The sequence below is a fragment of the Oryctolagus cuniculus genome, chromosome 1 (assembly GCF_964237555.1).
Source record: "Oryctolagus cuniculus chromosome 1, mOryCun1.1, whole genome shotgun sequence".
Lineage (NCBI taxonomy): Eukaryota > Metazoa > Chordata > Mammalia > Lagomorpha > Leporidae > Oryctolagus > Oryctolagus cuniculus.
In genome coordinates, this window is record NC_091432.1 from 32,995,016 (window position 1) to 33,019,556 (window position 24,541).

At 39.1% G+C, this 24,541-nt stretch overlaps 1 protein-coding gene across 5 annotated transcripts in view; it reads right to left on the bottom strand.

Moving 5' to 3' along the window:
• QSER1 (glutamine and serine rich 1) overlaps window positions 1-24,541 on the bottom strand; it is an 82,779-nt gene that overhangs the window by 20,310 nt on the left and 37,928 nt on the right. For all 5 annotated transcript variants that reach the window (XM_051825478.2, XM_051825482.2, XM_051825487.2 and 2 more), the window contains 5 exons: window positions 19,241-22,942; window positions 5,115-5,437; window positions 3,757-3,873; window positions 3,119-3,252; window positions 1,827-2,044 (listed from right to left, as the gene is read on the bottom strand). In XM_051825478.2, the coding sequence (XP_051681438.2) occupies window positions 1,827-2,044; window positions 3,119-3,252; window positions 3,757-3,873; window positions 5,115-5,437; window positions 19,241-22,942 (4,494 nt within the window). The remainder of the gene's footprint in view (window positions 1-1,826; window positions 2,045-3,118; window positions 3,253-3,756; window positions 3,874-5,114; window positions 5,438-19,240; window positions 22,943-24,541) is intronic.

The following is a 24,541-nucleotide window of genomic DNA, read 5'->3' on the forward strand; positions in this document are numbered from 1 at the left end:
CCACATGTGTGTCAGGGTCCCAAGTGCTTGAGCCATCACTTGCTGCTTCCTGGGCTGTGCACTAGCAGGAGGCTGAATTGGAAGTCGAGGAGGGACTCAAACCCAGGCACTTCAATAACATCGTAACTGCTGTGCCAAACACCTTCCCTGACTGTGTATACTTTTTGTTTTTTTAAGATTTATTTATTTATTTGAAAGCCAGAGTTACACAGAGAGAGGAGAGGCAGAGAGAGAGAGAGAGAGAGAGAGAGGTCTTCCATCTGATGGTTCACTCCCCAGTTGGCTGCAAGAGCCGGAGCTGTGCCGACCAAAGCCAGGAGCCAGGAGCTTCTTCTGAGTCTCCAACGTGGGTGCAGGGGCCCAAGGACTTGGGCCATTTTCTACTGCTTTCCCAGACCATAGCATAGAGCTGGATTAGAAGAAGAGCAGCTGGCCAGCGCTGGGGCTCAACAGGCTAATCCTCTGCCTGCAGCACCGGCACACCGGGTTCTAGTTCCAGTCGGGGCACCAGATTCTTTCCTGGTTGCTCCTCTTCCAGGCCAGCTTTCTGCTGTGGCCCGGGAGTGCAGTGGAGGATGGCCCAAGTGCTTGGGCCCTGCACCTGCATGGGAGAGCAGGAGAAGTACTTGGCTCCGGGCTTCGGATCAGCGGCCATTGCAGGGTGAACCAACGGAAAAGGAAGACCTTTCTCTCTGTCTGTCTCTCTCACTGTCCACTCTGTCAAAAAAAAAAAAAAAAAAAAAAAAAAGAAGAGCAGCTGGGACCAGAACTGGTGCCCCTATGATATGCTGGTGCTGCAGGTGGAGGATTAACCTACTGTGTCACAGCGCCGATCACCCCCAATACTTTAGTTTTTTTTTCCCATCTTCAATTTTATGCTCCAGAATAATAGGGTACAGTTAACAAGCTTTTTCTGGAAAGAGCAAGATGGTGACTATTTCAGACTTTACTTGTCACATGATTTTTGTAGCAACTACTCAAATGTGCCTCTGTAGTGGGAAAACAACTAGACAGAAATATATAAATGAAATTATGAGACTCTGTGCCAAAAGAACATTATTCACAAAAATAGGTGAGAGCCACAGGTCAGTCAGAGTTCGTCAAACTCTGAAGCACTTGATTACTGAACTGCTTGGAATTTCTTGCATGTATCACATACCATGCTTTGAAGGCTAATGGAATATGTACTGGCATATTCTTGTACTTTACAACTATCTCACTTTTAATTTCTATTTAACAGATACATAACTGCTTTCTATGCTGTTCAACAGTTTTTAAAATTGTAAAGGATTCGAAGATCAAAAGACATGACAACTCATGATCTATTACAAACTTCTCATTTCGTAAAAAAGAAAAACAAGGAACAGAATTGCTGTCTCCCTTACTCTAGGGTACAAAGCTGGCTAGTGGCAGAGTGCAAGTACAGTATTACATATTAAATATATACATTAGAATCCATTATTTTGTTACTATGCTGTATTAATTACAGTTTGAGTTGCTGCTTCTTAGGCTTGTTTACTCTTTTCTTCTTACATAAACACAGACTCCAAAATTTCAAAATACAAATCTCTTCTAACACTTTCTGATCTAAAGAGGTGAAGTCACAGAGGTGAATTTTGCTTTTTCATTTTAAAAGGCTGTATGTGTGGGCCAACTCTGTTACAGCTGATGTTTAGGCATGTGAACGTATTCTCATAAAGCCTAATCAGAACTCATTAGGTAGATAAATCCCCTGAAAACTAAACTGAATTGTCAGCACCACTGCTCCTCTCCATTCATGTAGACGATCCAAAGTGATCAAGGTCGGCATTTCATAGAGAACTCACCCTCATCATCACTACTATTAGAATGGACCTCAGGAGATGAGTCAGACTGGGATGATGAAAACTCTTCTTTCCATTTCTTCCTTTTCTTTGGTGGCGGCTCAGCCTTTACTTTTGGCTGTTTAACTTTGGGTTTCATGGAAGGGGCTTTTGTAGTTGTAGTTTTTGTTGTTGGAGGATCAGAAGCTTTACTGCTACTACTTGGCTTAGCCTGAACAGTTCTGCAATGTTATAAACAAACTTCATTAACATACTGAAATCCTGTCAAACTAAAATAAAATAGAATCACTGGGAAAGAAAAGGTTAATTACTATCATAAGGGACTTCCAAAATGAAGCACTATATATCCCAATAGTGATTTTTCTAACATTTTCTGGAAATATATTCTTTAACCACTGGCATTCAATATTCAGCTCTCTCTCACATTCCTCTTCTTCCTTTATGGACTCATTTTCCAGAGAGTATAGAGGCTGTACAACACATGATCTGTGGGCTTAGGGAAGTAAGAGGTGATAAACCCTTTTCAGTCACATCAGAATGGCCCTCCGAAGTGCTCATAAGCTCTGATGGTTCCAGGTTTTGATGTAGAAATCCAGAGACATCTTATCTTGAGCCACTCAAGATTTGTTCTAAAGTGTCTGAAGATCTGAGTGGGTAAAATCCCATCACGAAAAATAATGTGAGCTGCTTCTAACAGGTGGAGTCTTAATTAAACTAGGCTTGTCCAGTATTAGATTGAAAATATCTAGGGTCACACTTGCTCTCCCATGCAGATCCCCGGGTCAGGTCACTTGTCTAGATTCATGCTGTAGACAACCCAGTCACACTAATAAATGATTGTTCTTTTGTACACTTTTCTAGTGATGTACAAGTCTCATCATTTTTGTTTAAAAATTATCTCATTTTAAACATTACACTGCATTTGTATTTCTCTCTAATGGATGAAAAACGGGGCTTTAGAAAAATTATCTTCTCTATGTCATGAAGAGCTGGACTCAAAACTTTAAATTCTAAAATTCAGGGTTTTTTTCACTAATTTGTTAGGATGACACCAAAAGGACTCAGGGAAATAAAAGGGAATCTTATCCTGTCATGGACAGTCACAGTCTTCATAGTTCACATCATGTTCCTTTAAGAGGAGTCACTGCACCAGGCACTGAATTTTCAGACTTGTATTTACTAAACAAGCAAACAACACAACCCTGGGCTCTTCAACTGATACAATTCTTTGTACAATGACACTGACAATAGTAAGCCTTTACATATACAAAAATATTACATACAAAATCGAATACCTGATAGTTTGTGAAGGTTTATTTCTTGGCTTTTTGGAACACACTCTGACATATTCCTTTTTGTTTGCATTTTCAATGAACTTCACATATATCCTTTTGTATTTAGTCTTTGCATCACCAAAATAACCAAGATACTATGGAAAGAAATACTTTGAATTACATAATTATATAATCTGTACATGTTACTTTATTGCTCCACTTTTACATAGCCATCCTTTTCTAAAATATAGTTCTAGTCAGGTTAATTTCACCCTGAATTAAAATGATCCCCGACTTATTTCTGACTATAAGCCCACACAATACATAGAAGCAATCTCATTCGACAGATACTTATTCAAAGCTACTGAACAGCTATCTATCTAAGTATCAAAGAGTAATTTTTGTGATTCTCCTGGAAAATCAGAATATCTGACTAGTAGAATAAATGAACCTGAGTCAGTTCATTGGAACACTTTTCCTTTATATAAAAAAAGTAACAGTATAAAGTAATTAAATCTTAAATAGCTGGTATTACCTATTATTTTAAAATCAGACTGTCTGAGTATTATGTACTCTGTAATTCATTTAAGTCATTCTGTATGTCCTCAGGATCACTGTCAAAATATAGAAAGACTAATGTAAACAATTATTTTACTTACACTATTTGTGGCAGCAAATTCTCTTTGTCCATCTCGAATTTCAGGAACAAATTTCTGTAATAAAGCTTTTTGTACTTTCCAAATAGCTGGGGGTTCTTTTCCTGTTTTTAAAGCCTCCTGTAATAAGGAGAATTAATTATACTTATAAAAACTAGCATTATATTTTAGATTAATAGGCTCTTAGAGCTAAATGAAATCTTAAAGATCTACACAGCCCAATTTATCTCTTACCTCTAGGCGAACTTTTCTAATGATCCCTAAAAGCTAGTTAGGTTGCCATAGTCTGTTTAAATTCTTCCAGAAACAGTGAGCTCATTAACACACAAAGTAGCCAATTACCCTTTTGTAAGGATAAACTACTGGAAAATGATTTGCTAATGCTTTTTTCATTTGTGATTAAAGCAATTTTATGAGTATGCATATATTTTAGAAGATCAGAAAAAAATGTTAAGGTATTAGTAGTAATTACTTGTGAATGGTAGGAACAGATAATTTGAATGTTATGTTCTTCAGTGTAATTTTAAATGCCTTCTCTCTACCCTAATTGGAAAAAAGGGCAAAAGCAAGCAAACAAGAACTTGAAAATAGATTAAGTTAAATACAGCTGAAACTTTGTATGAAATTACAACATTCTACTACTGGTTCTATAATTTGAAATTACGAAAGTAAGTCTAATTCTACCTTACATAACAGTCTGACTTTAATTCTTTACATTTTTAAATTTTATAAAGATCATTTTTTCCTACCTCCTAATTATGAGCCTTTCATTCACATTTCCTTTTTTTTTTTTTTAATTTGACAGGTAGAGTTAGACAGTGAGATAGAGAGAGATAAAGGTCTTCCTTCCAATGGTTCACTCCCCAAATGGCCGCTATGGCCAGAGCTACACCGATCCGAAGCCAGGAACCAGGTGCTTCTTCCTGGTCTCCCATGCGGTGCAGGCACCCAAGCACCTGGGCCATCCTCCAGTTCCCTCGTGGGCCATGGCAGAGAGCTGGAGTGGAAGAGGAGCAACTGGGTCTAGAACCCGGCACCCACATGGGATGCCGGCACTGCAGGCAGAAGATTAACCTAGTGAGCCATGGCACTGGCCCCCAAAGAATTCACATTTCAAAACTTCTGTAATTACTAATACCCAAATGCAACTGACTAGTTGGAAATACACAAAATTAAGACAAAGTTAAAATTATTTTCAATTACTTCTTGTTTCAAAACATCTACTGGATTGATGTTACCAAATACTTATATTGTAGGATAATTATAAAATAGAACTTTTTGTAATACAAGCTAGATACATGCTGCTGAAGTCAACATGAAGGCTGTCATAGGAACTTCACACCTGAGAATATTCACATCACCTTAAAAGTCTCTATGTCTTCTATCTTTACCACAAATTCATCACGCTCTCTGTATTGGCCTTCTCCTCCACTTTCAACGTTTTCTTCGTCAGTGAAACCTTCTATGGCAACAGTGTCTTGTCCTTTTGCAAACTGGTCTGAAGGAAGCCCATCAACTTCAATGGACTTGGAGGGATCCATAGTGCTTGTATTCTCCAGGATATTTATTGCAGAAGAAGTAGAGTGGAGAGATTCTTGTTTACCTGTACCCACAGTGGTGGATGAATTAGTAGCAGTACCAGTAGTATTGGCAGTTGGGCTAGTAGTTCCCATTTGTAGGGTTTCTGAAAATAAAGTAAGCAAATACAAATCAGAAATACAAATAGACATTTACTTATTTTGAGTAAAATCTCAACAGCTTAAAAAGATTTGATTATTGGGTAGAGCGCTATGGAACACTGGGTAAAGCTGCCACCTGCAGTGCTGACATCCCATCTGGGCGCTGGTTCGAGTCCCAGCTGCTTCACTTCCAGCTCTCTGCTATGGCCCAGGAAAGCAGTGGAAGATGGCCCAAGTCCTTAGGCCCCTGCCACCACGTGGGAAACCTGGAAGTACCTGGCTCCTGGCTTTGGATCAGGACAGCTCCAGCTGTTGAGGCCACCTAGGGAGTGAACCAGTGGATGGAAGACATCTCTCTCTTTTTTTCTCTCTCTCCTCTGTCTCTCTCTCTCTCTCTGTCTGTCCCCCTCTGCCTCTCTGTAACTCTGCCTTTCAAATAAATAAAATCTTAAAATATTTTTAATTTTTACAATCAAATTGATTGAAACAGTCAAAACCACAGGAAGAAATTAAAATGGCTGTTAATTTCCAAGACTCAAAAGATGTGAGAATTGAACTTCGGTGACAAGTAGACTGCAAACATCTGTCTACATACCTTTCCCTATAGCTCCAATAGAACAAACATTTTTTCAAAAAATGGAGATATAAAAAAGATTATAAGGGTCAGCAAACTAATGGTGAGTAATTATTAAAACACGAAAAGTTGAGGGGCCAGAGCTGTGGCGCAGGTTAAGCCTCCATCTGCAGTGTCGGCATCCCATGTGGGTATAGATTTGAGTACCAGCTGCTCCACTTGGGATCCAGCTCACTGCTAATGCACCTGGGAAGGCAGTGGAAGATGGCCCAAGTGCTTGGGCTGCTGCACCCATGTGGGAAACCTGAAGGAGGTCTGGCTCAGGCCTGGCCATTTGGGGAGTGAGCCAGTGGATGGAAGATCTCTCTCCCTCTCTTTCTGTATCTCTACCTTTCAAATAAATCTAAGAAAAAAGAGAGAGAGAGAGAGAGAGAGAGAGAGAGAGAGACAAGTTGAGCAGATATAGGAAAGGAAAGCACTCTCCAAATATTCTGAAACAGTACTAGAAGCTTCCAAAATAGAGAGGATTATAAAACAATACTGTGAAAAACTACATGACAACAGTAACTTGAAAAAATGGACAAATTCTAAGATACAAATTACAAAAAAGGACTTAGGGAGAAATGGAAAATGTAAATAGACTTGTATCAAGTAAACAGAATTAAGTAATCAAAAAGCATCCCATAAAGAGAAGTACAGGTCCAATGGCTTCACAAGTAAATTCTATGAATGGTTAAATAAGAATGATAGTACTTTATAAACTCCAAAAATAGGAGTAGTCTATGAGGCTAGTATTATTTCAATACCAAAACCAGATAAACATGTCATGAGAAAATTACACATCAAAAATTTTTAATAGGAAGACAAAAATCCTCAAGAAAATATAAGTAAACCTACCAACATATAAAAAGAATCATAAAAATGACCAAGTGGGATTTATCTTAACAATGCAAGGTAATTTTAATATCTGAAAATTAATGTGCTATATTATATTAACACAACAAAGTATAAAACCACAGGATCATCACAACAGGTACAGAAAAAGCATTTGGCAAAATCAGTACCCTTTCAAGATAAAATAATTCAACAACATAAATATAAATGGGAACTTAATTCAAACCTCATCAAGGACATCTAGAAAATACTCACAGCTTACATCATATTTAATAGTGAAAAACTGGATGCTTTCCTCCTAGGAAGGTCGTCTGAAGAAAGTAAAATTATTTGCACATGATGTGATCTTATATATAAAAAAGTGCTATGAAATCTACTAGAGAGCTATTGGAATACAAGAGTTTAGCAAGACTGCAGGGTACAATATAAATATAAAAAATATGCTTGCAGTGAAAAATCCAAAAATGAAATTAGGAACACAATCCAATTTACAATAGCATTAGAAATTAAAAAATACTTAGGAATAAATTTAACAATAGAAGCACAAAACTTATACTGTAAAAACCTGAAGACATTGCTCAAAGAAATTAAAGAATGTTAATATAACTGGAAAAATATCCTATGTTCATGGACAGAAGATTCAATACTGTTAAGATGGTAATACTTCCCAAATTGGTCTACAGTTCCAACCCAGTCACTACAAAAGTTCTAGGCACATATTCTCATTAAATGACAAATTGATCCTAAGATTCACATGGAAATGAGAGACCCAGAGTAGGCACAACAATCTTGAAAAAAGAACAAAGTTGGAAGACTCACACTTCTCAATTTCAAAATTTACTGTATATAATACTATAGTGATCAAGATGATACTGTGATACTGACACAGATATACATAGATTAATAGAGAATGAAAGTCTATAAGTAAATTTCTATATTTGTAATCAAATTACTGTTTTATAAAAGGTGCGAAAACCATTCAATGGGAATAGAACAGTTTTACCAACAAATGTGCTGAGATAATGGACAGCTGCCTATAAAACAATGAAGTTAGAGCCCAAACTTAGATTCTACACAAAAATTAACTGAAACCGGATTATAGATATAAAATGTAAAGGCTAAAACTATAAGAAAACATAGCATTAAAGATTTATTTATTTATCTGAGAGGCAGAATTACAGAGAGAGAGAGAAAGAGAGAGAAAGACAGAAAGGTCTTCCATCCACTGGTTCACTCTTGAAATGGCCAAAATGGCCAGGGCTGGGCTGATCCAAAGCCAGAGCTTCTTCTGGGTCTCGCAAGTGTGTGCAGGGGCTGAAACACTTGGACCATCTTCTGCTGCTTTTCCAGGCTATTAGCAGGGAGCTGGGTGGAAATGAAGCAGCTGGGGCTCAAACTGGCACCAGTATAGGATACTGGTGCTGCAGGCAGAGGCTTAACCATGGTGCTTAACATGCCATGGTGCTGGCCCCAAAATGGTTTTAAATCTTGTGACCTTGGGATAAGTCACAGTTTTAGATATGCCACCAAAGGCATAAGTAACAGAAGAAAAGTAAACTGGACTCCATCAAAAACGAAAACGTTTTGTTGCAACTGATGCAATCAAGAAAGTGCCAAGATAATCTGTAGAATGGGACATGTTTATTTAAAAATCTTGTATCTTCCAGAGACCTGTATCAAGAATATACAAAGATTTCTTATAGTCAGTATTATAAAGAGATTACCCACTTTTGAAACTGAGTAAAGGATCAGGACATTTTTCCAAAGAAGATAGAAGACATGATCAATAAAAACCTTAAAGACCACTCAACATATCATTAGATAAATTAAAATTAAAATGAAATACAGGGGGTTCCAAGATGGCAGTCTGATCCAGGCTCAGCAAAATTAATAGAACAAAAAGTGGGGAAAGCCCACTCTCAAGGCAAAGCTGTAGGGGAAACTGCGGTGGGAGGTCCTGCAAAAGCAGTGGAAACGGCCCAGACCTGTGTGGCAGTGCAGACTGGCAGCAACGAGCGAGGAAACAATAAAGGCCTCAGCAGCTTGGATCTGCGAAAAGCACCTTTGGCAAACAAACTGAAGTCAGAGCTGGAGGGAAAGCCTAGCGGACTGCACTATTTTTGAGCCTGGCCTGGATCCCTCAGGGCAGTAGGGCATTGCAAACCCTGAGGGGAAAAAAATAAAAAAGCAGTGCAATCTATCTCTCCCCTTATCCCCTCATCAACAGTGACCATGGCCAGCGTGGGAGGGCTGGCACAATTTTTTGACATAAGTAGGTAGCAGCTGCTCCAGCTCTTGTGCGCGTGCATACCCACCAACTATTGGGGACACTCTCCACGCAGCCAACAGGGGTAACCACCATGCCAGCTACACCTACCTGGCAACGAACAGGCGGGGAGAGGGAGTCATCCCTGCGGAAGGCAAGTGCCGCTTTCAGGGACTCTTGTACACACAGCACAACCATGAAGCGAGCAGGGCTGTGGCCAGCAGGTATTGTGTGTGCCTGTGATCCAGGGATTTCACCAGAGAGAAAAACCTGCATTCCCCACTGACTTTGAGTCTGGCTGGGAGGATTGGGCTCGATACAGTGGGACAAAACACACTATGGCAGTGGCTCTGGGAAAACCTCAATCTCCCTGGGGACACAGGCTAGCAGGGCAGAGTGGTCCCTCTCGCATTCCTTGACAATGAGAGGCCCGTGCTGAGAAGGAGAAAATATTATGCATGAGGTTTTTCGGTTTTTGGACAACCAGCGAGTGCTGCTGAACACTCTTGAGATCCAGCTGCATACAGCAGCTCAGAGCAGAGGGAACTGTGCTCACAGGAAGGACTGTGCAGATCATTTGTGCAGTTCATTTGTGCAGTGGATGCGTGTTGAACACACTGGGGGCTAACACCTGGGCATTCCTCAGCTTGGAAGTAACGGGGTGGTTGCACCAACAGAGGTGACCATTCCTCTCCATCCTGTCAACCAGAGGACTACCACATCCAACTTGGGTGTTACCCTGAATACTCACTGACCAGAGCTGCCTGCCACACCCACCACACCAAAAGTGCAGAAATTCCACTAAGGCACAGAGGCGCAGATAAAGATGAAAGCCATCAGAGGAATAAAAAAACACAATTAATTCTACAAATGCCTAAAATAGATGCAGAAATCCAAGAAACAAGAATAAGGAAGATACCATGACCCCCCACAAAGAAACATAATAACATTTCAATATTAGAATGTGAGGATGAAGATATTGAGCAAATACTGGAAATGGAATTCAAAAAAATAATCACAGGATTACTCAAAAGCAAATCCATGAACTACAGAAAACCATACATGATATAAATGAAAATTTTTCCCATGATATTGAGATTTTAAAGAGAAATCAAAATATTAGAAATGAAGAATTCAATAGATCCAATAAAAAATTCAGTGGAAAGCCTTAAAAACAGACTTGGTGAGGTAGACGAAAGAATATCTGAATAAGATGACAAATCTCTGGATCATTCCATCAGACCAAAAATAAATAAATAAATAAACCTTGAATAAAGTGGAAAACAGTCTTGGATATCTATGGGATACTATCAAACGACCCAATACTTCCCTAATTTGGAGAAAGGAATGTTCAAGTAGAGGAAGCAATAGAACTCCAAACAGACATGACCAGTAAAGATCTTCACCATGTCACCTTGTAGTCAAACTTTCCACAGTAAATCATAAAGATTATAAAATGTGCACAACAGAAACACCAGATTATTTTCAGAGGAATCTCCAATTAGACTCACAGCTGACTTCTCATCAGAAACCATACAGGTGGGAAGGGAATGGCAAGATACAGTCCAAGTCATAAGAGAAAAAAATAAAACTGTCAACCCAGAATACTGTATTCTGCAAAGCTCTCATTTATGAATGAAGGTGAAATAAAGACCTTCAATAGCAAACAGAAATTGAAAGAATTCGTCACCACTCATCCAGCCTTACAAAAGATGCTAAAGGACATGCTACACAGACAGAAAGCAAGCCATCATCATGAAAGAACATGAAGGCAGAAAATCCCCCAGTAAAAGTATAAAAGAAATCCAAAGTAAATAAGAATATTCATGGGAAAATGGCAGGGCCAAGCTGTTACTTATCAATAGTCAACTTGAATGTAAATGGCCTCAACTCTACAGTTACAAGATACAGACTGGCCAAATGGATTGAAAAAACAAGAGCCACCTATCTGCTTCCCACAAGAAACACATCTCACCAACAAAGATACAAGCAGACTGAAAGTAAAAGGGTGGAAAGACATTCCATGAAACCAAAAAAGAGCTGGTATAGCCATCCTAATATCAGACAAAACAGACTTTAACACAAAAACTGTTAGAAGAGACAAAGAAGGGCACTATGTAATGATTAAGGGATCAATATAACAGGCAGATGTGAGTACTATGAACGTATATGCAGTTAATTACAGGGTATCTGGCTATTTAAAAGAAATAGCACCATCAGGAGACCCTCAGATAAGGAAACTAAAGGGCAGACTTCAGTCGGACACAAAATAAGCCGAAAGAGAAGATATGAGGTACAAGGATGAATAAAGGGCTGATGGGGCCAGCACTGTAGCAGATAGCAGGTTAAGCCACTTCCTGCGATGCCAGGCAACCCAGTTCAGGTCCCCGCTGCTTTACTTCACACCAAGCTCCCTGCTAATGCACCTGAGAAAGCAGCAGATGGCCCAAGTGCTGGGGCCCCTGCACCCACATGGGAGACCCAGAGGAAGCTTCATGGCTCCTGGCTTCAGCCTGGTCCAGCCCTGGCCATTGGGGCCATTTGAGATTGAACCAGCAGATGGAAAGTCTCTCTCTCTTGTCTCTCCCCCACTCTTTGGAACTCTGCCTTTTAAATGGATAGAGTGGTAAATATATAAGTAAATCTAAACAAATGTTAATGGAGTTCCAGCATTCAAAAATCCATACTACCCAGGAAGAGGAAGACAGACTTTTAGAAAATGAAAATGAATATTATAATTTCTATCATGACCAGGGAAAGAACAGAAAATATTTCATTAAAATAATCAGGGGATATGAGAGCAGAAAGAGACATGAATGACAGAAAACTGACCATGCACTGAGGGTTATTAAATCTGTATAATGCTTGAGTTGGTTTCATTACAACAATCTCTACCTTTGTGTATGAAAACTTTCCAGATAAAAAGTTACTAAGCAAATGTTTATTTAAAAGAATGTATAGCTTCCAAATTAGCAGAGGGAAAATGTATCAATACTACATGATATCCAGGCCAGCGCCGTGGCACAGTAGGTTAATCTTCTGCCTGCAGTGCTGACATCCCATGTGGGCGCCGGTTCTAGTCCCAGCTGCTTCTCTTCCAATCCAGCTCTCTGCTATGGCCTGGGAAAGCAGTGGAGGATGGCCCACGTCCTTGAGCCCCTGCACCCGCGTGGGAAACCCGGAAGAAGCTCCTGGCTCCTGGCTCCAGATCGGCATGCTCCAGCCATTGCAGCCATTTGGGGAGTGAACCAACAAAAGGAAGACCTTTCTCTTTGTCTCTATCTCTCACTGTCTGTAACTCTAACTTTCAAATAAATAAATAAAATCTTAAAAAAAAAAAAAAGAAAAAACCTACTACATGATACCCTTGAGAAGAAGTTTTAAAACCCACCGAACTAAAGTTTAGTGTTTAGAAATGCATACACAGATGATAAAATTATAAAAGAAAAGGAAGTGATTACTACCAAGTTAGTTAGTAGTTAGCTCTAAAGGTTTTAAGTTGGCATTAATTTAATACTCGATTTAATTCTGTACTTTCTTGCTATCCAATGAATGGCATTTAATGCCCCAAATTTTCTTCTTTGTACTATACTCTGGCCATATCCCAATGATTCCAATATAAGGCTGCATTATCCATTCCAATAATTTTGGAATAATTTGGTTTATTTTTTCATTTTTTGTTTCCTTTTATTTAGAATGTGTTTTCTTTGTGTTTTTTTTTTTTTCTTCCTTCTCTTACGAAATCACTATATTATGGTCAGGGAATATGGCTTAAATAATTGTGTATTTTCAAATTCATGGAAATTTTCCATATTTTTCTTCATGAATTTTTTTTCATGCTATTATTTCACAAGAAAGTATGTTCCGAAATAGCAGATAAGGAAAATATACTAAAATAATGCTAACAACAAAATTAGTAAGGCAATATTAGAACCAGAAACCATTAAATGGGAAAAAGAGAAACTTTATTACTCTACAAGGAAATTTAACTTTATGAAAATATTATGCATTTATTTTCATGAGTTCAAAAGTGTCAAGTAAACAGTATTAGAAAAAAAACAAAATATAGTGGGAAACTTTAACACACCTTTCTCAGGAATCAACAGATCAAGCAATCTAAAAATAAATAAGGAATAAAGAGAATTTTTAAAACCTTTTTATAATTATAAAATTTTAAATATACAAAAAGTAGAGAATAACAACCCTCACGTTCCACTATCAGCACTAACAACCACACACATTGTGATACTCTTATTTCATCTATCTTGCCTTTTATATTTGCTGGGGTACTGTAAAGTAAATTTCAGGTATGTTATATACCTCCAAAATGCACATAACATTTTCTTATGTAACCAAATGTCACATATTACACTAACAAAGGAAAAGATATAAAGGGTCTAAAAATTAGCAAATAAAATCTATTAGCAATTAGATACTCATGGAGTATTTATAAAAATTGACCACTGGGGCCTGCACTATGACGCAGCAGGTTAAAACATGGCTTGCAATTTGATTATCCCATATCCAAGTACCAGTGCGAGTTCCAGATGCTCCACTTCTGATCCAGGTCCTTGCTAATGCTGTCTAAGGCAGTGGAAGATGGCCCAGGTGTGAGGGCCCCTGCCACCCACGAGAGAGACCAGGATGGAGTTCCTGACTCCTGGTTTTGACCTGGGCCACCCCTGGCTATTGCAGCCATTTGGAAAGTAAACCAGTGGACAGAAGATCTCTTTATCTGTCTCTCCCTATCTCTTTCACCCTCCTTCCCTCCCATTCTCCCTCCCTCCCTTCCTTCTCTCTCTTCCTCCCCACCTCACTCTCGCCCTCCCACCCTTCCTTCCTCTCTTTTTATTTCTTTCAAGATTTATTCAAAAGGCAGAGTTATAGAGAGAGAAGGGGAGAGACAGAGACTGAGAGATCTTCCATCCACTGGTTCACTCCCCAGATGGCCGCAATGGCCAGAGTTGGGCTGATAGCAAGCCAGGAGCTTCTTCTGGGTGTTCCATATGGGTGCAGGAGCCCAAGCACATGGGCCATCCTCTGATGCTTTCCCAGGCCATTAGTGTGGAGCTGCCAGGACTCGAACTGTGTTCATATAGGATACTGGCACAGCAGGTAGAGGCCTAACCTACTACACAACAGCACCAGTCCCCGCGCTGCCTTTCAAATAAATAAATCTTAAAAAGCAAAAATGTGACCATTTACCAAATCACTAACAAAATTTCCCTAAATTTCAAAAAGTGGACATATTACCTGGACACAATACAACAGGGCCAGAAAAACAAACAAACAAACAAAAAACAAAAACCTGGTCATTCTTTATAACTCTCAGGCTAAAAAGAAAATAAAATCAATGAAAAGCCATTTAGAACAATTAAGAGCACTAAAACCAGTGGGATATGGCAGCAGTGTGGTACAAAAAAGGGAAACTTAAGAGATTAAAGGCTATATTAGTCAGAAAACACAAAAATAAACTAAGTACTAAACTCAAGAAGCCAGAAAGAAAATATTAAATTAAGCCCAAAGGAGATAGGGGAAAGAATTAAGACTAAAGTAGAAATTAGGGGCAGGCATCTGGTCCTGTAGCTTGTGAAGCCCTATCAATGTGCTTGAGTTCAAGTGCTGGTTGTTTTCCATTCCAGCTTATTGCTAGAAGGAAGCAGGGGACGGCTCCGGTACTTAGGTCCTTGCTACTCATGTAGCAGACTGACTCCTCAGATCCTGGCTATAGCCCAGCCCTGGCTGCCGTGGGACATCTGGGAAGGGAACCAGCAGAGGGAAGATACCTCTACACACCCCACCCCCCCACCAGCTGCTACTAGGTTTAAGGCAATGCTTTCAGTTTCCCTACACCTTATTCATATACCATTAATAGTCCATCTATTAAATTCTAAATTTTATAATAACCCTCCAGAGATGGTTAACAGAATCAAACATGCTGATTCTAAATCTATCTGGAAAGAAATCCAAGAACAATAACAAAAAAGAACCACTAAAAAGCAGAGTTACAGAGAGGGTATGCCAGCATTGTGGCATCCCATATGGGTACCAGTTTGAGATCTGGCTACTCCACTTTCAATCCAGCTCCTTGCTATTGCACCTGGAAAAGCTGAAGACGGTCCAAGTGCTTGGGACCCTGCACCCACATTGGAGGCCTGGAAGAAGCTTTGGGCTCCTGGCTTCAGCCTGGCCCAGCCATGGCCATTGTGTCTATTTGGGGAGTGAACCAGCAGATGGAAGGTTCTCTCTGTATCTTTCCCTCTTTCTCTTTCAAATAAATAAATCTTAATAAATAAATCTTAAAACACACACACACACACACACACAATTACAGGGGCTTAGCAGGTTAAGCTGTTGCCTACAATGCTGGCATCCCATATGGGTGCCAGTTCGAGTCCTGGATGCTCCACCTCCCATCCAGCTCCCTGCTAAGACTCATGGAAAAGCCACGAAAGATGGCCTGATTCCTTGGGCCCCTGCACCCATGTAGGAGACCCAGAAGAAGCTCCAGGCTTCTGGTTTCAGTCTGGCCCAGCCCTGGCCATTGTGGCCATTTGGATAGTGATCCAGCAAATGGAAGTTCTCTCTCTCTCTCTCTCTCTCTCTCTGCCTTTCAAATAAGTAAAATAAATCTTTAAAAAAATTATGGAAGACTTAATATACTACAAATTACACTGTCAAATACAGAACAGATAACTAGACAAATGGAAAAGAACAGAATCCATACACATTCCAATAAGTGAGAATTTAATTACCAAAGATAACATTTCAGTCACACAGTAGAGAAATAGATTGAATAATAAACAGTGATTAAATAACCAAATATCCATTTTGGAAGAAGATGCTAAATTCTTATAGCATCCCATAACTCCAAATGTATTTCAGAGGCAAAGAGCTACAACATTTTAAAATGTTTGTTTGTTTGTTTTCACCTACTTGAAAGCAGAGTGACAGAAAGACAGAGATCCTCCATCTTCTGGTCCATTCCCCAAATGCCTGCAACAGCCAAGGCTGGGCCAGGCTGTAGCACTACATCTACTCCAAGGAGCTACAAGCTCAAAATAAAATCAAAACCTAAGCTTTAAATTTCAAAATAAAAGCTCTTCAAAAAACACAGAAAACAGACTGTAGGACTCTTATATTTGTGGCCCACATTTTTTAAGCTTTCAACATTTTCCAAGTGTATTTTATCCATAGAGCTCAAACAAATGGAAAAGAAAGAAGATTTTTTGGTTTTCTTCCATTTTTGAGATCTGAATTTCGGTCATCTGTATCATCAAGAGTTTGCCTTATACACCTATGGTACCCTTACGTGGAAGCTGAGTGCTCCCCTTTAGTTTCACCTCCATTTTGAAGAAATTCACCACTCACTGTGAATGAAACCAAACCGATTCGTTTTTAAGATTTATTTATTTATCTGGAAGGTAGAATGAGACACAGAGAGAGACAGAGAGAGAGAGAGAGAGAGAGAGAAAGAGATTGATATTCCATCCACTGGTTCACTCACTAAATGGCTGCCATGGCTTGGGCTGGGACAGACTGAAGCCAGGAACCAGGAGCTTCATCTGAGTTTTCACATGGGTGGGACCCTCTGCCTTCCCAGGCACATTAGTAGGGAGCTGGATTGGAATTGGAGCAACCGGGATTTGAACCAGTGCTCATATGGGATGTGGATGTCACAAGAGCTAGCTTAACCTACTGCACCAGAATGCCCACACCACCACGTAGCATCTTAAAGACTGTGCCAACACCTGCCTCTACAAAGCCACAAAATTTTTAAAATTATTTATTTATTTATTTGAAAGGCAGAGTTACAGAGAGGAAGAGGCAAAGAAAGAGAGAGCGTCTATCCATTGGCTAATCAAATGGCTAATCAAAATGGCCACAGCCAGGAGTTTCATCTGGGTCTCCCATGTGAGTGCAGAGGCCTAAACACTTGGGTCATCTTCATCTGTTTTCCCAGACACATTAGCAGGAGGCTGCATTGGAAGTGGAGCAGCCAGGACTCCAACCAGCAACCCCATGGGATGCCAGCACTGCAAACAGTAGCTAAACCCACTGTGCCATAGCACCAGCCTCAAAGCCCAAATTTTTTTACCATAACTGTTCACTACTGACCTAAAGAAACTCATTATTTAATGAAATTTATACAAATGTAAGTGAAATTATACACAAAAGTGAATGTCTTCATAACATTTAAAGGTTGTGGCAACTGAACATCAATTCTCCCTGGAGCAACATACCCAAAATGACATTGATAGTAGTCTTTAATCAGCTGGATTAAAAAATAAAGGGGCTGGTGCTGTGGCATATTGGGCTAAGCTGCTACCTGCTATGCCATTATACTATATGGGTTCTCGTTCAAGTCTGGATGCTCCACTTCCAAACCAGTTCTCTGCTAATATGCCTGGGAAAGCGGTGGAAGATGGCCCAAGTACTATGTTCCCTGCACCTATGTGGGAGACCAGGAAGAAGCTCCTGATTTGTGCCTGATGCAGCCCCACTGCGACCATTTTAGGGAGTGAACCAGCAGAAGGAAGGTCTCTCTCATTCTCTCTCTCTAACTCTGCATTACAAATAAATAAATAAAACTTTAAATAAACTATGGAGAACAGAGCAGTTTAGGTAGAAAAAAGTCTGTTCAAAGACTCACAACTGTGAAAGTAGGTCATATGTTGAAGAAACAATGAGAAATTCAGTTGTCACAGAAGGAAAGAGAGAGTAAAAAAGGAAAAGGGAAAATTTTTTCCTGTGATCTTTTCCCCCATGAAGCACAAATGTGCTTTGAAGCACAAGTAACACTCAATTTTCTTTTTCTATAAAGACAAAACTGGTGACAATATGGAAGATGGACTCCACAGGCTGGAGACAAAGATTCTAATGAGAAGTCTGTTGTAACAGATCAAGCAGTAACTTCTTGCAGATGAGGAAACAAGAAACACAAAGACAAACAGATCTTCAAAGACCTAACAGTAAGAACTGTGGTAATGATGATTGTAACTAAAAGGAGTTAATAATTATCTGGAAGAAACTAGATTAAGATTCAAATTTTAGAAGAGAGATTTTTAAAAAGGCTTGTTCTGGGCACACAAGAGGCAATATAATAATAATTGGCAAGCATTCTGAATTTGGACATCCATAGGTCTTGGATCTAAGACTAACTTTCCCTTAGGCCAATTTCCCTAAAGAATGAAAATTCTTTAGAAATGTATTTTCGGACATTTATGCTAGATTATTCGGGATACCAGTTGTTTTGTATCACTTTAGTACTTAAAGGTAGTCTCAAGTCCAGAAAGAAGTTGAGAAGTACATTGCAAAACAAAGTTTAACTCAAAAAACTTCACTGACTTATAGCAACAAGCACAGCAGAGAAGCCCTAGGTCAGAAATGGCTGGGTTCAGATTCCAGTTCTGCCATTTGCTAGGTGTAAGGAGTAACACAATTCATTTCGTCTCAGCTTCATTAACTGTATAATTGGAATTAATGATGCATATCTCACAATATTGCTACCAGTTCCTCTGGTAGGTGGTAGCTATATAATTGCTATAAATTTTCCTTGGCATGTTCCTTAAAATAGTAACTTTTATAGTTACATGTTAATTATTTATATAAGGCAATGCTTATTAAAACATTTCCTCTGTTAACCAACACATACCCAAATATTTAGATAGTTGGAGCCAGCATAAAATCTAAAAATTTTATCTTGATTGTATTAATGTAAATGTTGCACAAAATATAACCATATTTAATAGTAAAATGTTAATAGGTGAGTAAAATTGGCAACCCGAGAAATATGATAGGTTTACAATTGGGCCCAGAATACAATGCCTCATATCCCTACCTACTTCCAAATATCTCAGACCAGAGGCACCTGGATAACATACTGTGTAAATTGAGCTATCCATGGCAAAAAGTCAAGAAAAGCTAGAATCATTGAGCCTGAAATCCAGAACTTTCCTATAGACAAGACATAATACACATTTTATACTGAAAATTCATTTGCAGATCTGCTTTAGGCTATAAAACTTAAAAATAGAAAAGTCATAGTTGTGAATCTAAATTTTAACACTTTACCTGTTTTCTTCTTTTTATCAGAAGTAGCATCCAAAGCAGTTAAGGGAGTAGAGATACTTTTATACATATCATTATTGCATACTCCAGGATCCTCTTCATCAGATGAAAATGAAGATAAATGTTCCATGTTTTTAAGTTCGTTGTCAGCTTTTTCTGATGGACTGTTAGCTCCAGTTTCAGACACTATAGGCAAGGGTATTGTAGACAATGAGCTCTTTGGAAGTGGTGGTGGGCAAAATGTACGACCAATCTGGGTCCCTGGTCGTTTGGTCCTGTTAGGCATTCGGACAGCCAGAGTGGAAAACTGCTGTTTAGGTCCAGATTTCAGAAAATCTAAGAAAGAAGCAATAAATCCTGTTTTGACTTCTGGCTGTTTTTCCTCTACCTCTTTGATCTTCTGTCTCATTTTCTCCTGATGCTGATAACCATCATGGCAGCTTTCTGAGGAGGGAGATGTGTATGGTAAATATAGATCTGTTCCTCTCGGATTCTGGCGTTTGCTATGGGAAGGTCTTTTCAGCTGTTTCTGATTACTGCTCTCTTCCTCTTTATTTTGTCCTTTTCCTTTAGCCTTTTTCTTTTGAAGGTTAAAATGTGTTAAGTCTTGGTTTTCTTCTTCAGTCTTGACACTGATTACATCCCCAGGCTGGGCCATGGACAACAGTGCAAGTGCACTCCGAGGTGGGTTCACTGACACACCACTGTCATCACCGCCTAAGGTGAACTCACTCTCCGATGCAGCACTCTCTCCACTTAAACTTCTACTGCTAGAAGCAAACTCTTGGTTTCTGTTACTGTTTAACGTGCTATCAACAGGAACTTCACTGTCTTCTTCAGATTCATGATTGGTAGCAGACTGTTTCTTGAATGGGCCAGAACTCTGCTCCTGGACTTCGTGACTTGCTCCAGCTACTGCTGAATTTGGTTTGGTTGGCATATTTTGACCAGGTGTTTCAATGCGCTGTTGTTCAAGAGTTACTTTTGACTGAAGGGTAGGTATTGGTGAAAGGTTTACAGTAACCTGATTTCCATTTAAGGAAATATCATTTATATTCTGTGGCTTTCCTACTGTAGTTGTGATGGAGTTAAAGTCTGAAGTCACATGCCTGACATCTAATGACTGCTGAAAATGAGATTTAGAATCACCACCTTCAACAGCCTGCATAGTTTCATTTGAAGCTGATTTAGAAAAATCGGAAGGTGTAACCCCACAAGCTGCTGCGGTAGCTGCTAGGATATCATCTACATTTGATAAAATATTTCTTTCATCACTGAGAAGCATTGCCTCAGGGAAACATATTGATCCAAGAGAAACAAACTGATTCTTTGACTCATGTTGATTTGTTTCACTAAAATGGCCCTTTGTTGTTAGATGTTGTTGTAATGGTTTTGAAGATTCAGACATGTCTATTTTCATAATTTCAGAATTTTGAGGATGGAGTTGCTGCTGAGAATGATCGCCATTGCTTGGAATAATATGACCATCCATCTGAAGAAAAGGATGCACTATTTGTTGGGGGCTCTGAACACGCTGGACTTGTAAAGATGCCTTTACTTGTCCTAAACCTGCTTGAAGGATTGACTGCTGAAGAATCTGTAAATCACAGGCAGAATCTAAAAGGACCTGTGTGTTAGGAAGCGGTGCCTGATGGCCGTGCCCTAAAGCATGATTTGGAATTTGAACCTGAGATGAGGCGTTAACTATTTGATCATGCTGCTCCTGGACCTTGGCTTCATGTACCTTCCGTATAAGCGAGTGCTGCTGGTTTACATCCTTAGTATTTAACCTTATTGGTGGAGTTTGTATTAAATTAGTTGTCTTCTTAAGATCAAGGGTTGCAGCATTATTGATTTGGCTAACTTGCTGGTTAAGTTGAGTCACTGAACCAACTATGCTTTCTTCTTTTTCTGACCCTTGCAGAGCAATTCCAACAACTTGATCTTCAAGACAGGAATTACTTCTGATTACACTCTGAGAATATCTGTCATCTGCCTTTGACACCTTGTAAGTTGTTTCTTGAGCATTAACTTTCCCCTCAGATACTCTTTGGGTTGATGACTCAAGAGATGCCTGTGACTGCAACACCTGTAACTCTTGCATTGGAAAATCATCTTCTTGCTTTGAGGATGTGTACACATTTGAGTCAAGTTTTCTTTCAGCATAAGCCTTTGGGTCAGGGGAAGGTATATTATTATTCTGTAATGCCTGACAATGAGTAGAGGATGCAAAGGATGGTGACTGGACAGCAGGCAAAAATTTTTGGGACTGGGGAGATGATGATTCTTGAGTCTGAGCATTCTGGGAAGAATGCATAGAAATGTAATTCTGGGCTGGGTTGGTATCTGGCAAATTCTGAGGCTGAGAAGCAGAAGAGTAAGAAAGAGAAGGGGCTGTTAATGTCAGAGACTGCCCTGAAGCATAGCTTTCTGAAGGGCTAACAACTGACAAAACCTGTGATTGAGATGAATAACTAACCTGTGCCTGGCTTACTGGAGATAAACCCTGAGAAGGACCAGATGAATAACTTGGAGACTGGCTGACTAAAGACAGATCTCTTGTTTGAGCAGGGTAATTCTCATTTGTAACTGAAGATAATACCTCTTGCTGATTAGATGAATAACTGAGTGTCTGATTTTCAGCAGTTACAGTCTGAGATGACCCAGAAAAAGTCAATGTTTTATATAAGGATGGCAATTTCTCAACCTTGCTGGACCTATAAACCTGTGAATGAACAATAGATGGCACGTTATGTGGCTGTACTAAGCCATAATTTTGGGACTGACTAACTGATAAGAGGCTCGGTAGCTGCGCTGTGGAATAAATTTGTGCTTGGCCCGATATGACAGAACTCTGGTTATGTAAAGGTTTGGAATAGCTTAGTGTCTGTAAAGGAGGAATTACATTTTGAGGTTTCGGGGTCTTGGCTGACGTCAGTGGTTGTTTTGTGGGACAGCTGTTAACTTTTGTAGTAGAAGGATACCCTGATGATGGAACTGCAGATGAGTAAGACTGAGCCAGTTCTGTTGAGACCTGGGAGGCCTTCTGCTGCGGTCCTCCATTGCTCCCCTGAGGAGAATTTCCACCCGGGCTGCAGGATAAAGATGACTGCCTGGTTGTTTCCTGAAAATTAACTACACTTGCATTTGATAGATAATTATGTAAGGAATGTTGTGAACCAGTCAGTTGTGCCTGAAGAGACTGGGTTCCTGAAGGCCGCTGATGGTGTTTAATAACACTACATTCTCGAAGAAGAGCTCTTTCAATGGAAGCAGTAGAACTAGTAAAGAGAGCTGAACTGTAGGCTTGAGGAGTTTGCTGGGCTCCTCCAAGTGCTGAAGGCAACAAACTAAACTGAGGTTGTAAAAGATGGGGTGCAGACTCTTGAGCTGAGCGGTATGTTGAAGACTGAGGTGGTATGCTATTACTTAATGCAGAACTACCCAGGCGCTCAAATGCCAATGCAGTTGGAACAGTCCCCTGGGAAGTCTTGATTTGTAGCAAAGGGTCATGAGGATTTAAAATTCCATTTGATGTAGTGTTAAAAGTTGAATCCTGAAGCACCAAAGGTGAGGTGGTAGCAAAGTTTCTATTGCTGAAGGTGGCAGGATGCTGATAAGCAGAAAGGGCAGATGGTGGAAGTGTTCCAGTGGTTGGCAAGGGTCCAGTAACAAACAGCTCAGTTGCAGCTGAGGAGTGCATGCCTGTGAAGAGAAGGCACAAAGACCTTTATGCAATTACAGCACAAGTACTTAAATATATGTTTTCATAGTAATGACTTACATTGGTGCTACTTGCATCAAAATGTCTATATGACTGAAAGGCTAGGCAAATTAGTTCGGCATGTAACTTTTCCAAATTAATGCTCCAAAACTGCTAGCCTTAAGGCAAAAACAAACTGGCAAAAATATCAGCAATTCATATATATAATTTTTATATAAAATAACACTGAAACAACACTAAATTGCTTATACCTAACAAGATAAATCTAAAATTAACAATGAAGACTTGAAGTTTATCAAAATATATTTGTATATATATCGAAATATAAAAATCTCAAGCATTTCAAGTTCTGGCTTCCTATGAACAACTTCCCAATAATAATAGAGCATGTTTATCATGAAAAATTGATCAGAAGTTAACAAGGTACTGTCAAGAAGAGATTGTTAATGTGTCAGGGCAGTGTTCTAGCCATATATCATGAAAGTGAAAATGTGCACACCCTTGTGATCCAAAAGCTCCATCTCAAACATTTATTCTATGAAAATAAATAAATATAGATACTTGTGTAGATGGTCATTATATTATATTGTTTATAAGTAGAAACAACCAAAATGTCTATCAAAAGTAATCAACTAAGTATGATATATTCTAGTAATACGGTTGCCATAAACAAACTAGATGGATATATGGTTAACATTTAAAAAAAAAAATCCAAGAAAATTAAATGCCAGATTGTTAACTCCTCTCTTAAAAAGTGGGACTATAGTTAGGAAATTTCACTTTTTACTTTACATATCATTAAATATTTTATAGTGACTTTTCACTAATTTTTTTTTCATTTTTGAAAAACAGGGAGAAAGGATTCCCTGGCCCTTTAAAATATGTTCTCTAACTTCTGTTCATTAAATATTAGAGAAGTATAAGATTAAAAGCAATCTACAGAAAATGTTGCCTCACTCAGACATGAGTTAAAAACTTTCCTGCCTTCTTCAAACATATACCAAACACATTAACAAATTTTTCTTTTTTTATACATTCTTCAATCCTTCGTACTGTTTTGACACTAATATAGTAATAACACCATGAACTATAGTAATGTGGTAATACATATAATAATAATACCGTGAAATACAAGATTACTTCAGGAAGCAAAAAAAGCTATGTATTTTTTAATTTACATGAAATCATTAATTATCTCTTTGAAAGAAAGAAAAATTATTACTAGGCATATGGAGAAGTTCCATTAATGGAATTTGCATCAGAGTGATAAAATACTATTTCTTTTAACTATTACTTATAATGGTCTTCTCAAAAATACTATGACATTTCTTCACAACTCTTAAAAAAAATTCCTGGGGCCAGTGTTGTGGCAGTAGGGAAAGTTGCTACTTTGGATGCCAGCATCCTATATCTGAGTGCTGGTTCGTGTCTCAGCTATTCCACTTCCTTTCCAGGTTCCTGGTAATGTATTTGGGAAGGTAGCAGATGATGGTCAAAGTATTTGGACACCTGCTACCCATGTGGGAGACTGGGATGGAATTTCTGGGTCCTGACTTTAGCATAGCTCAGCCTTGGCTGTT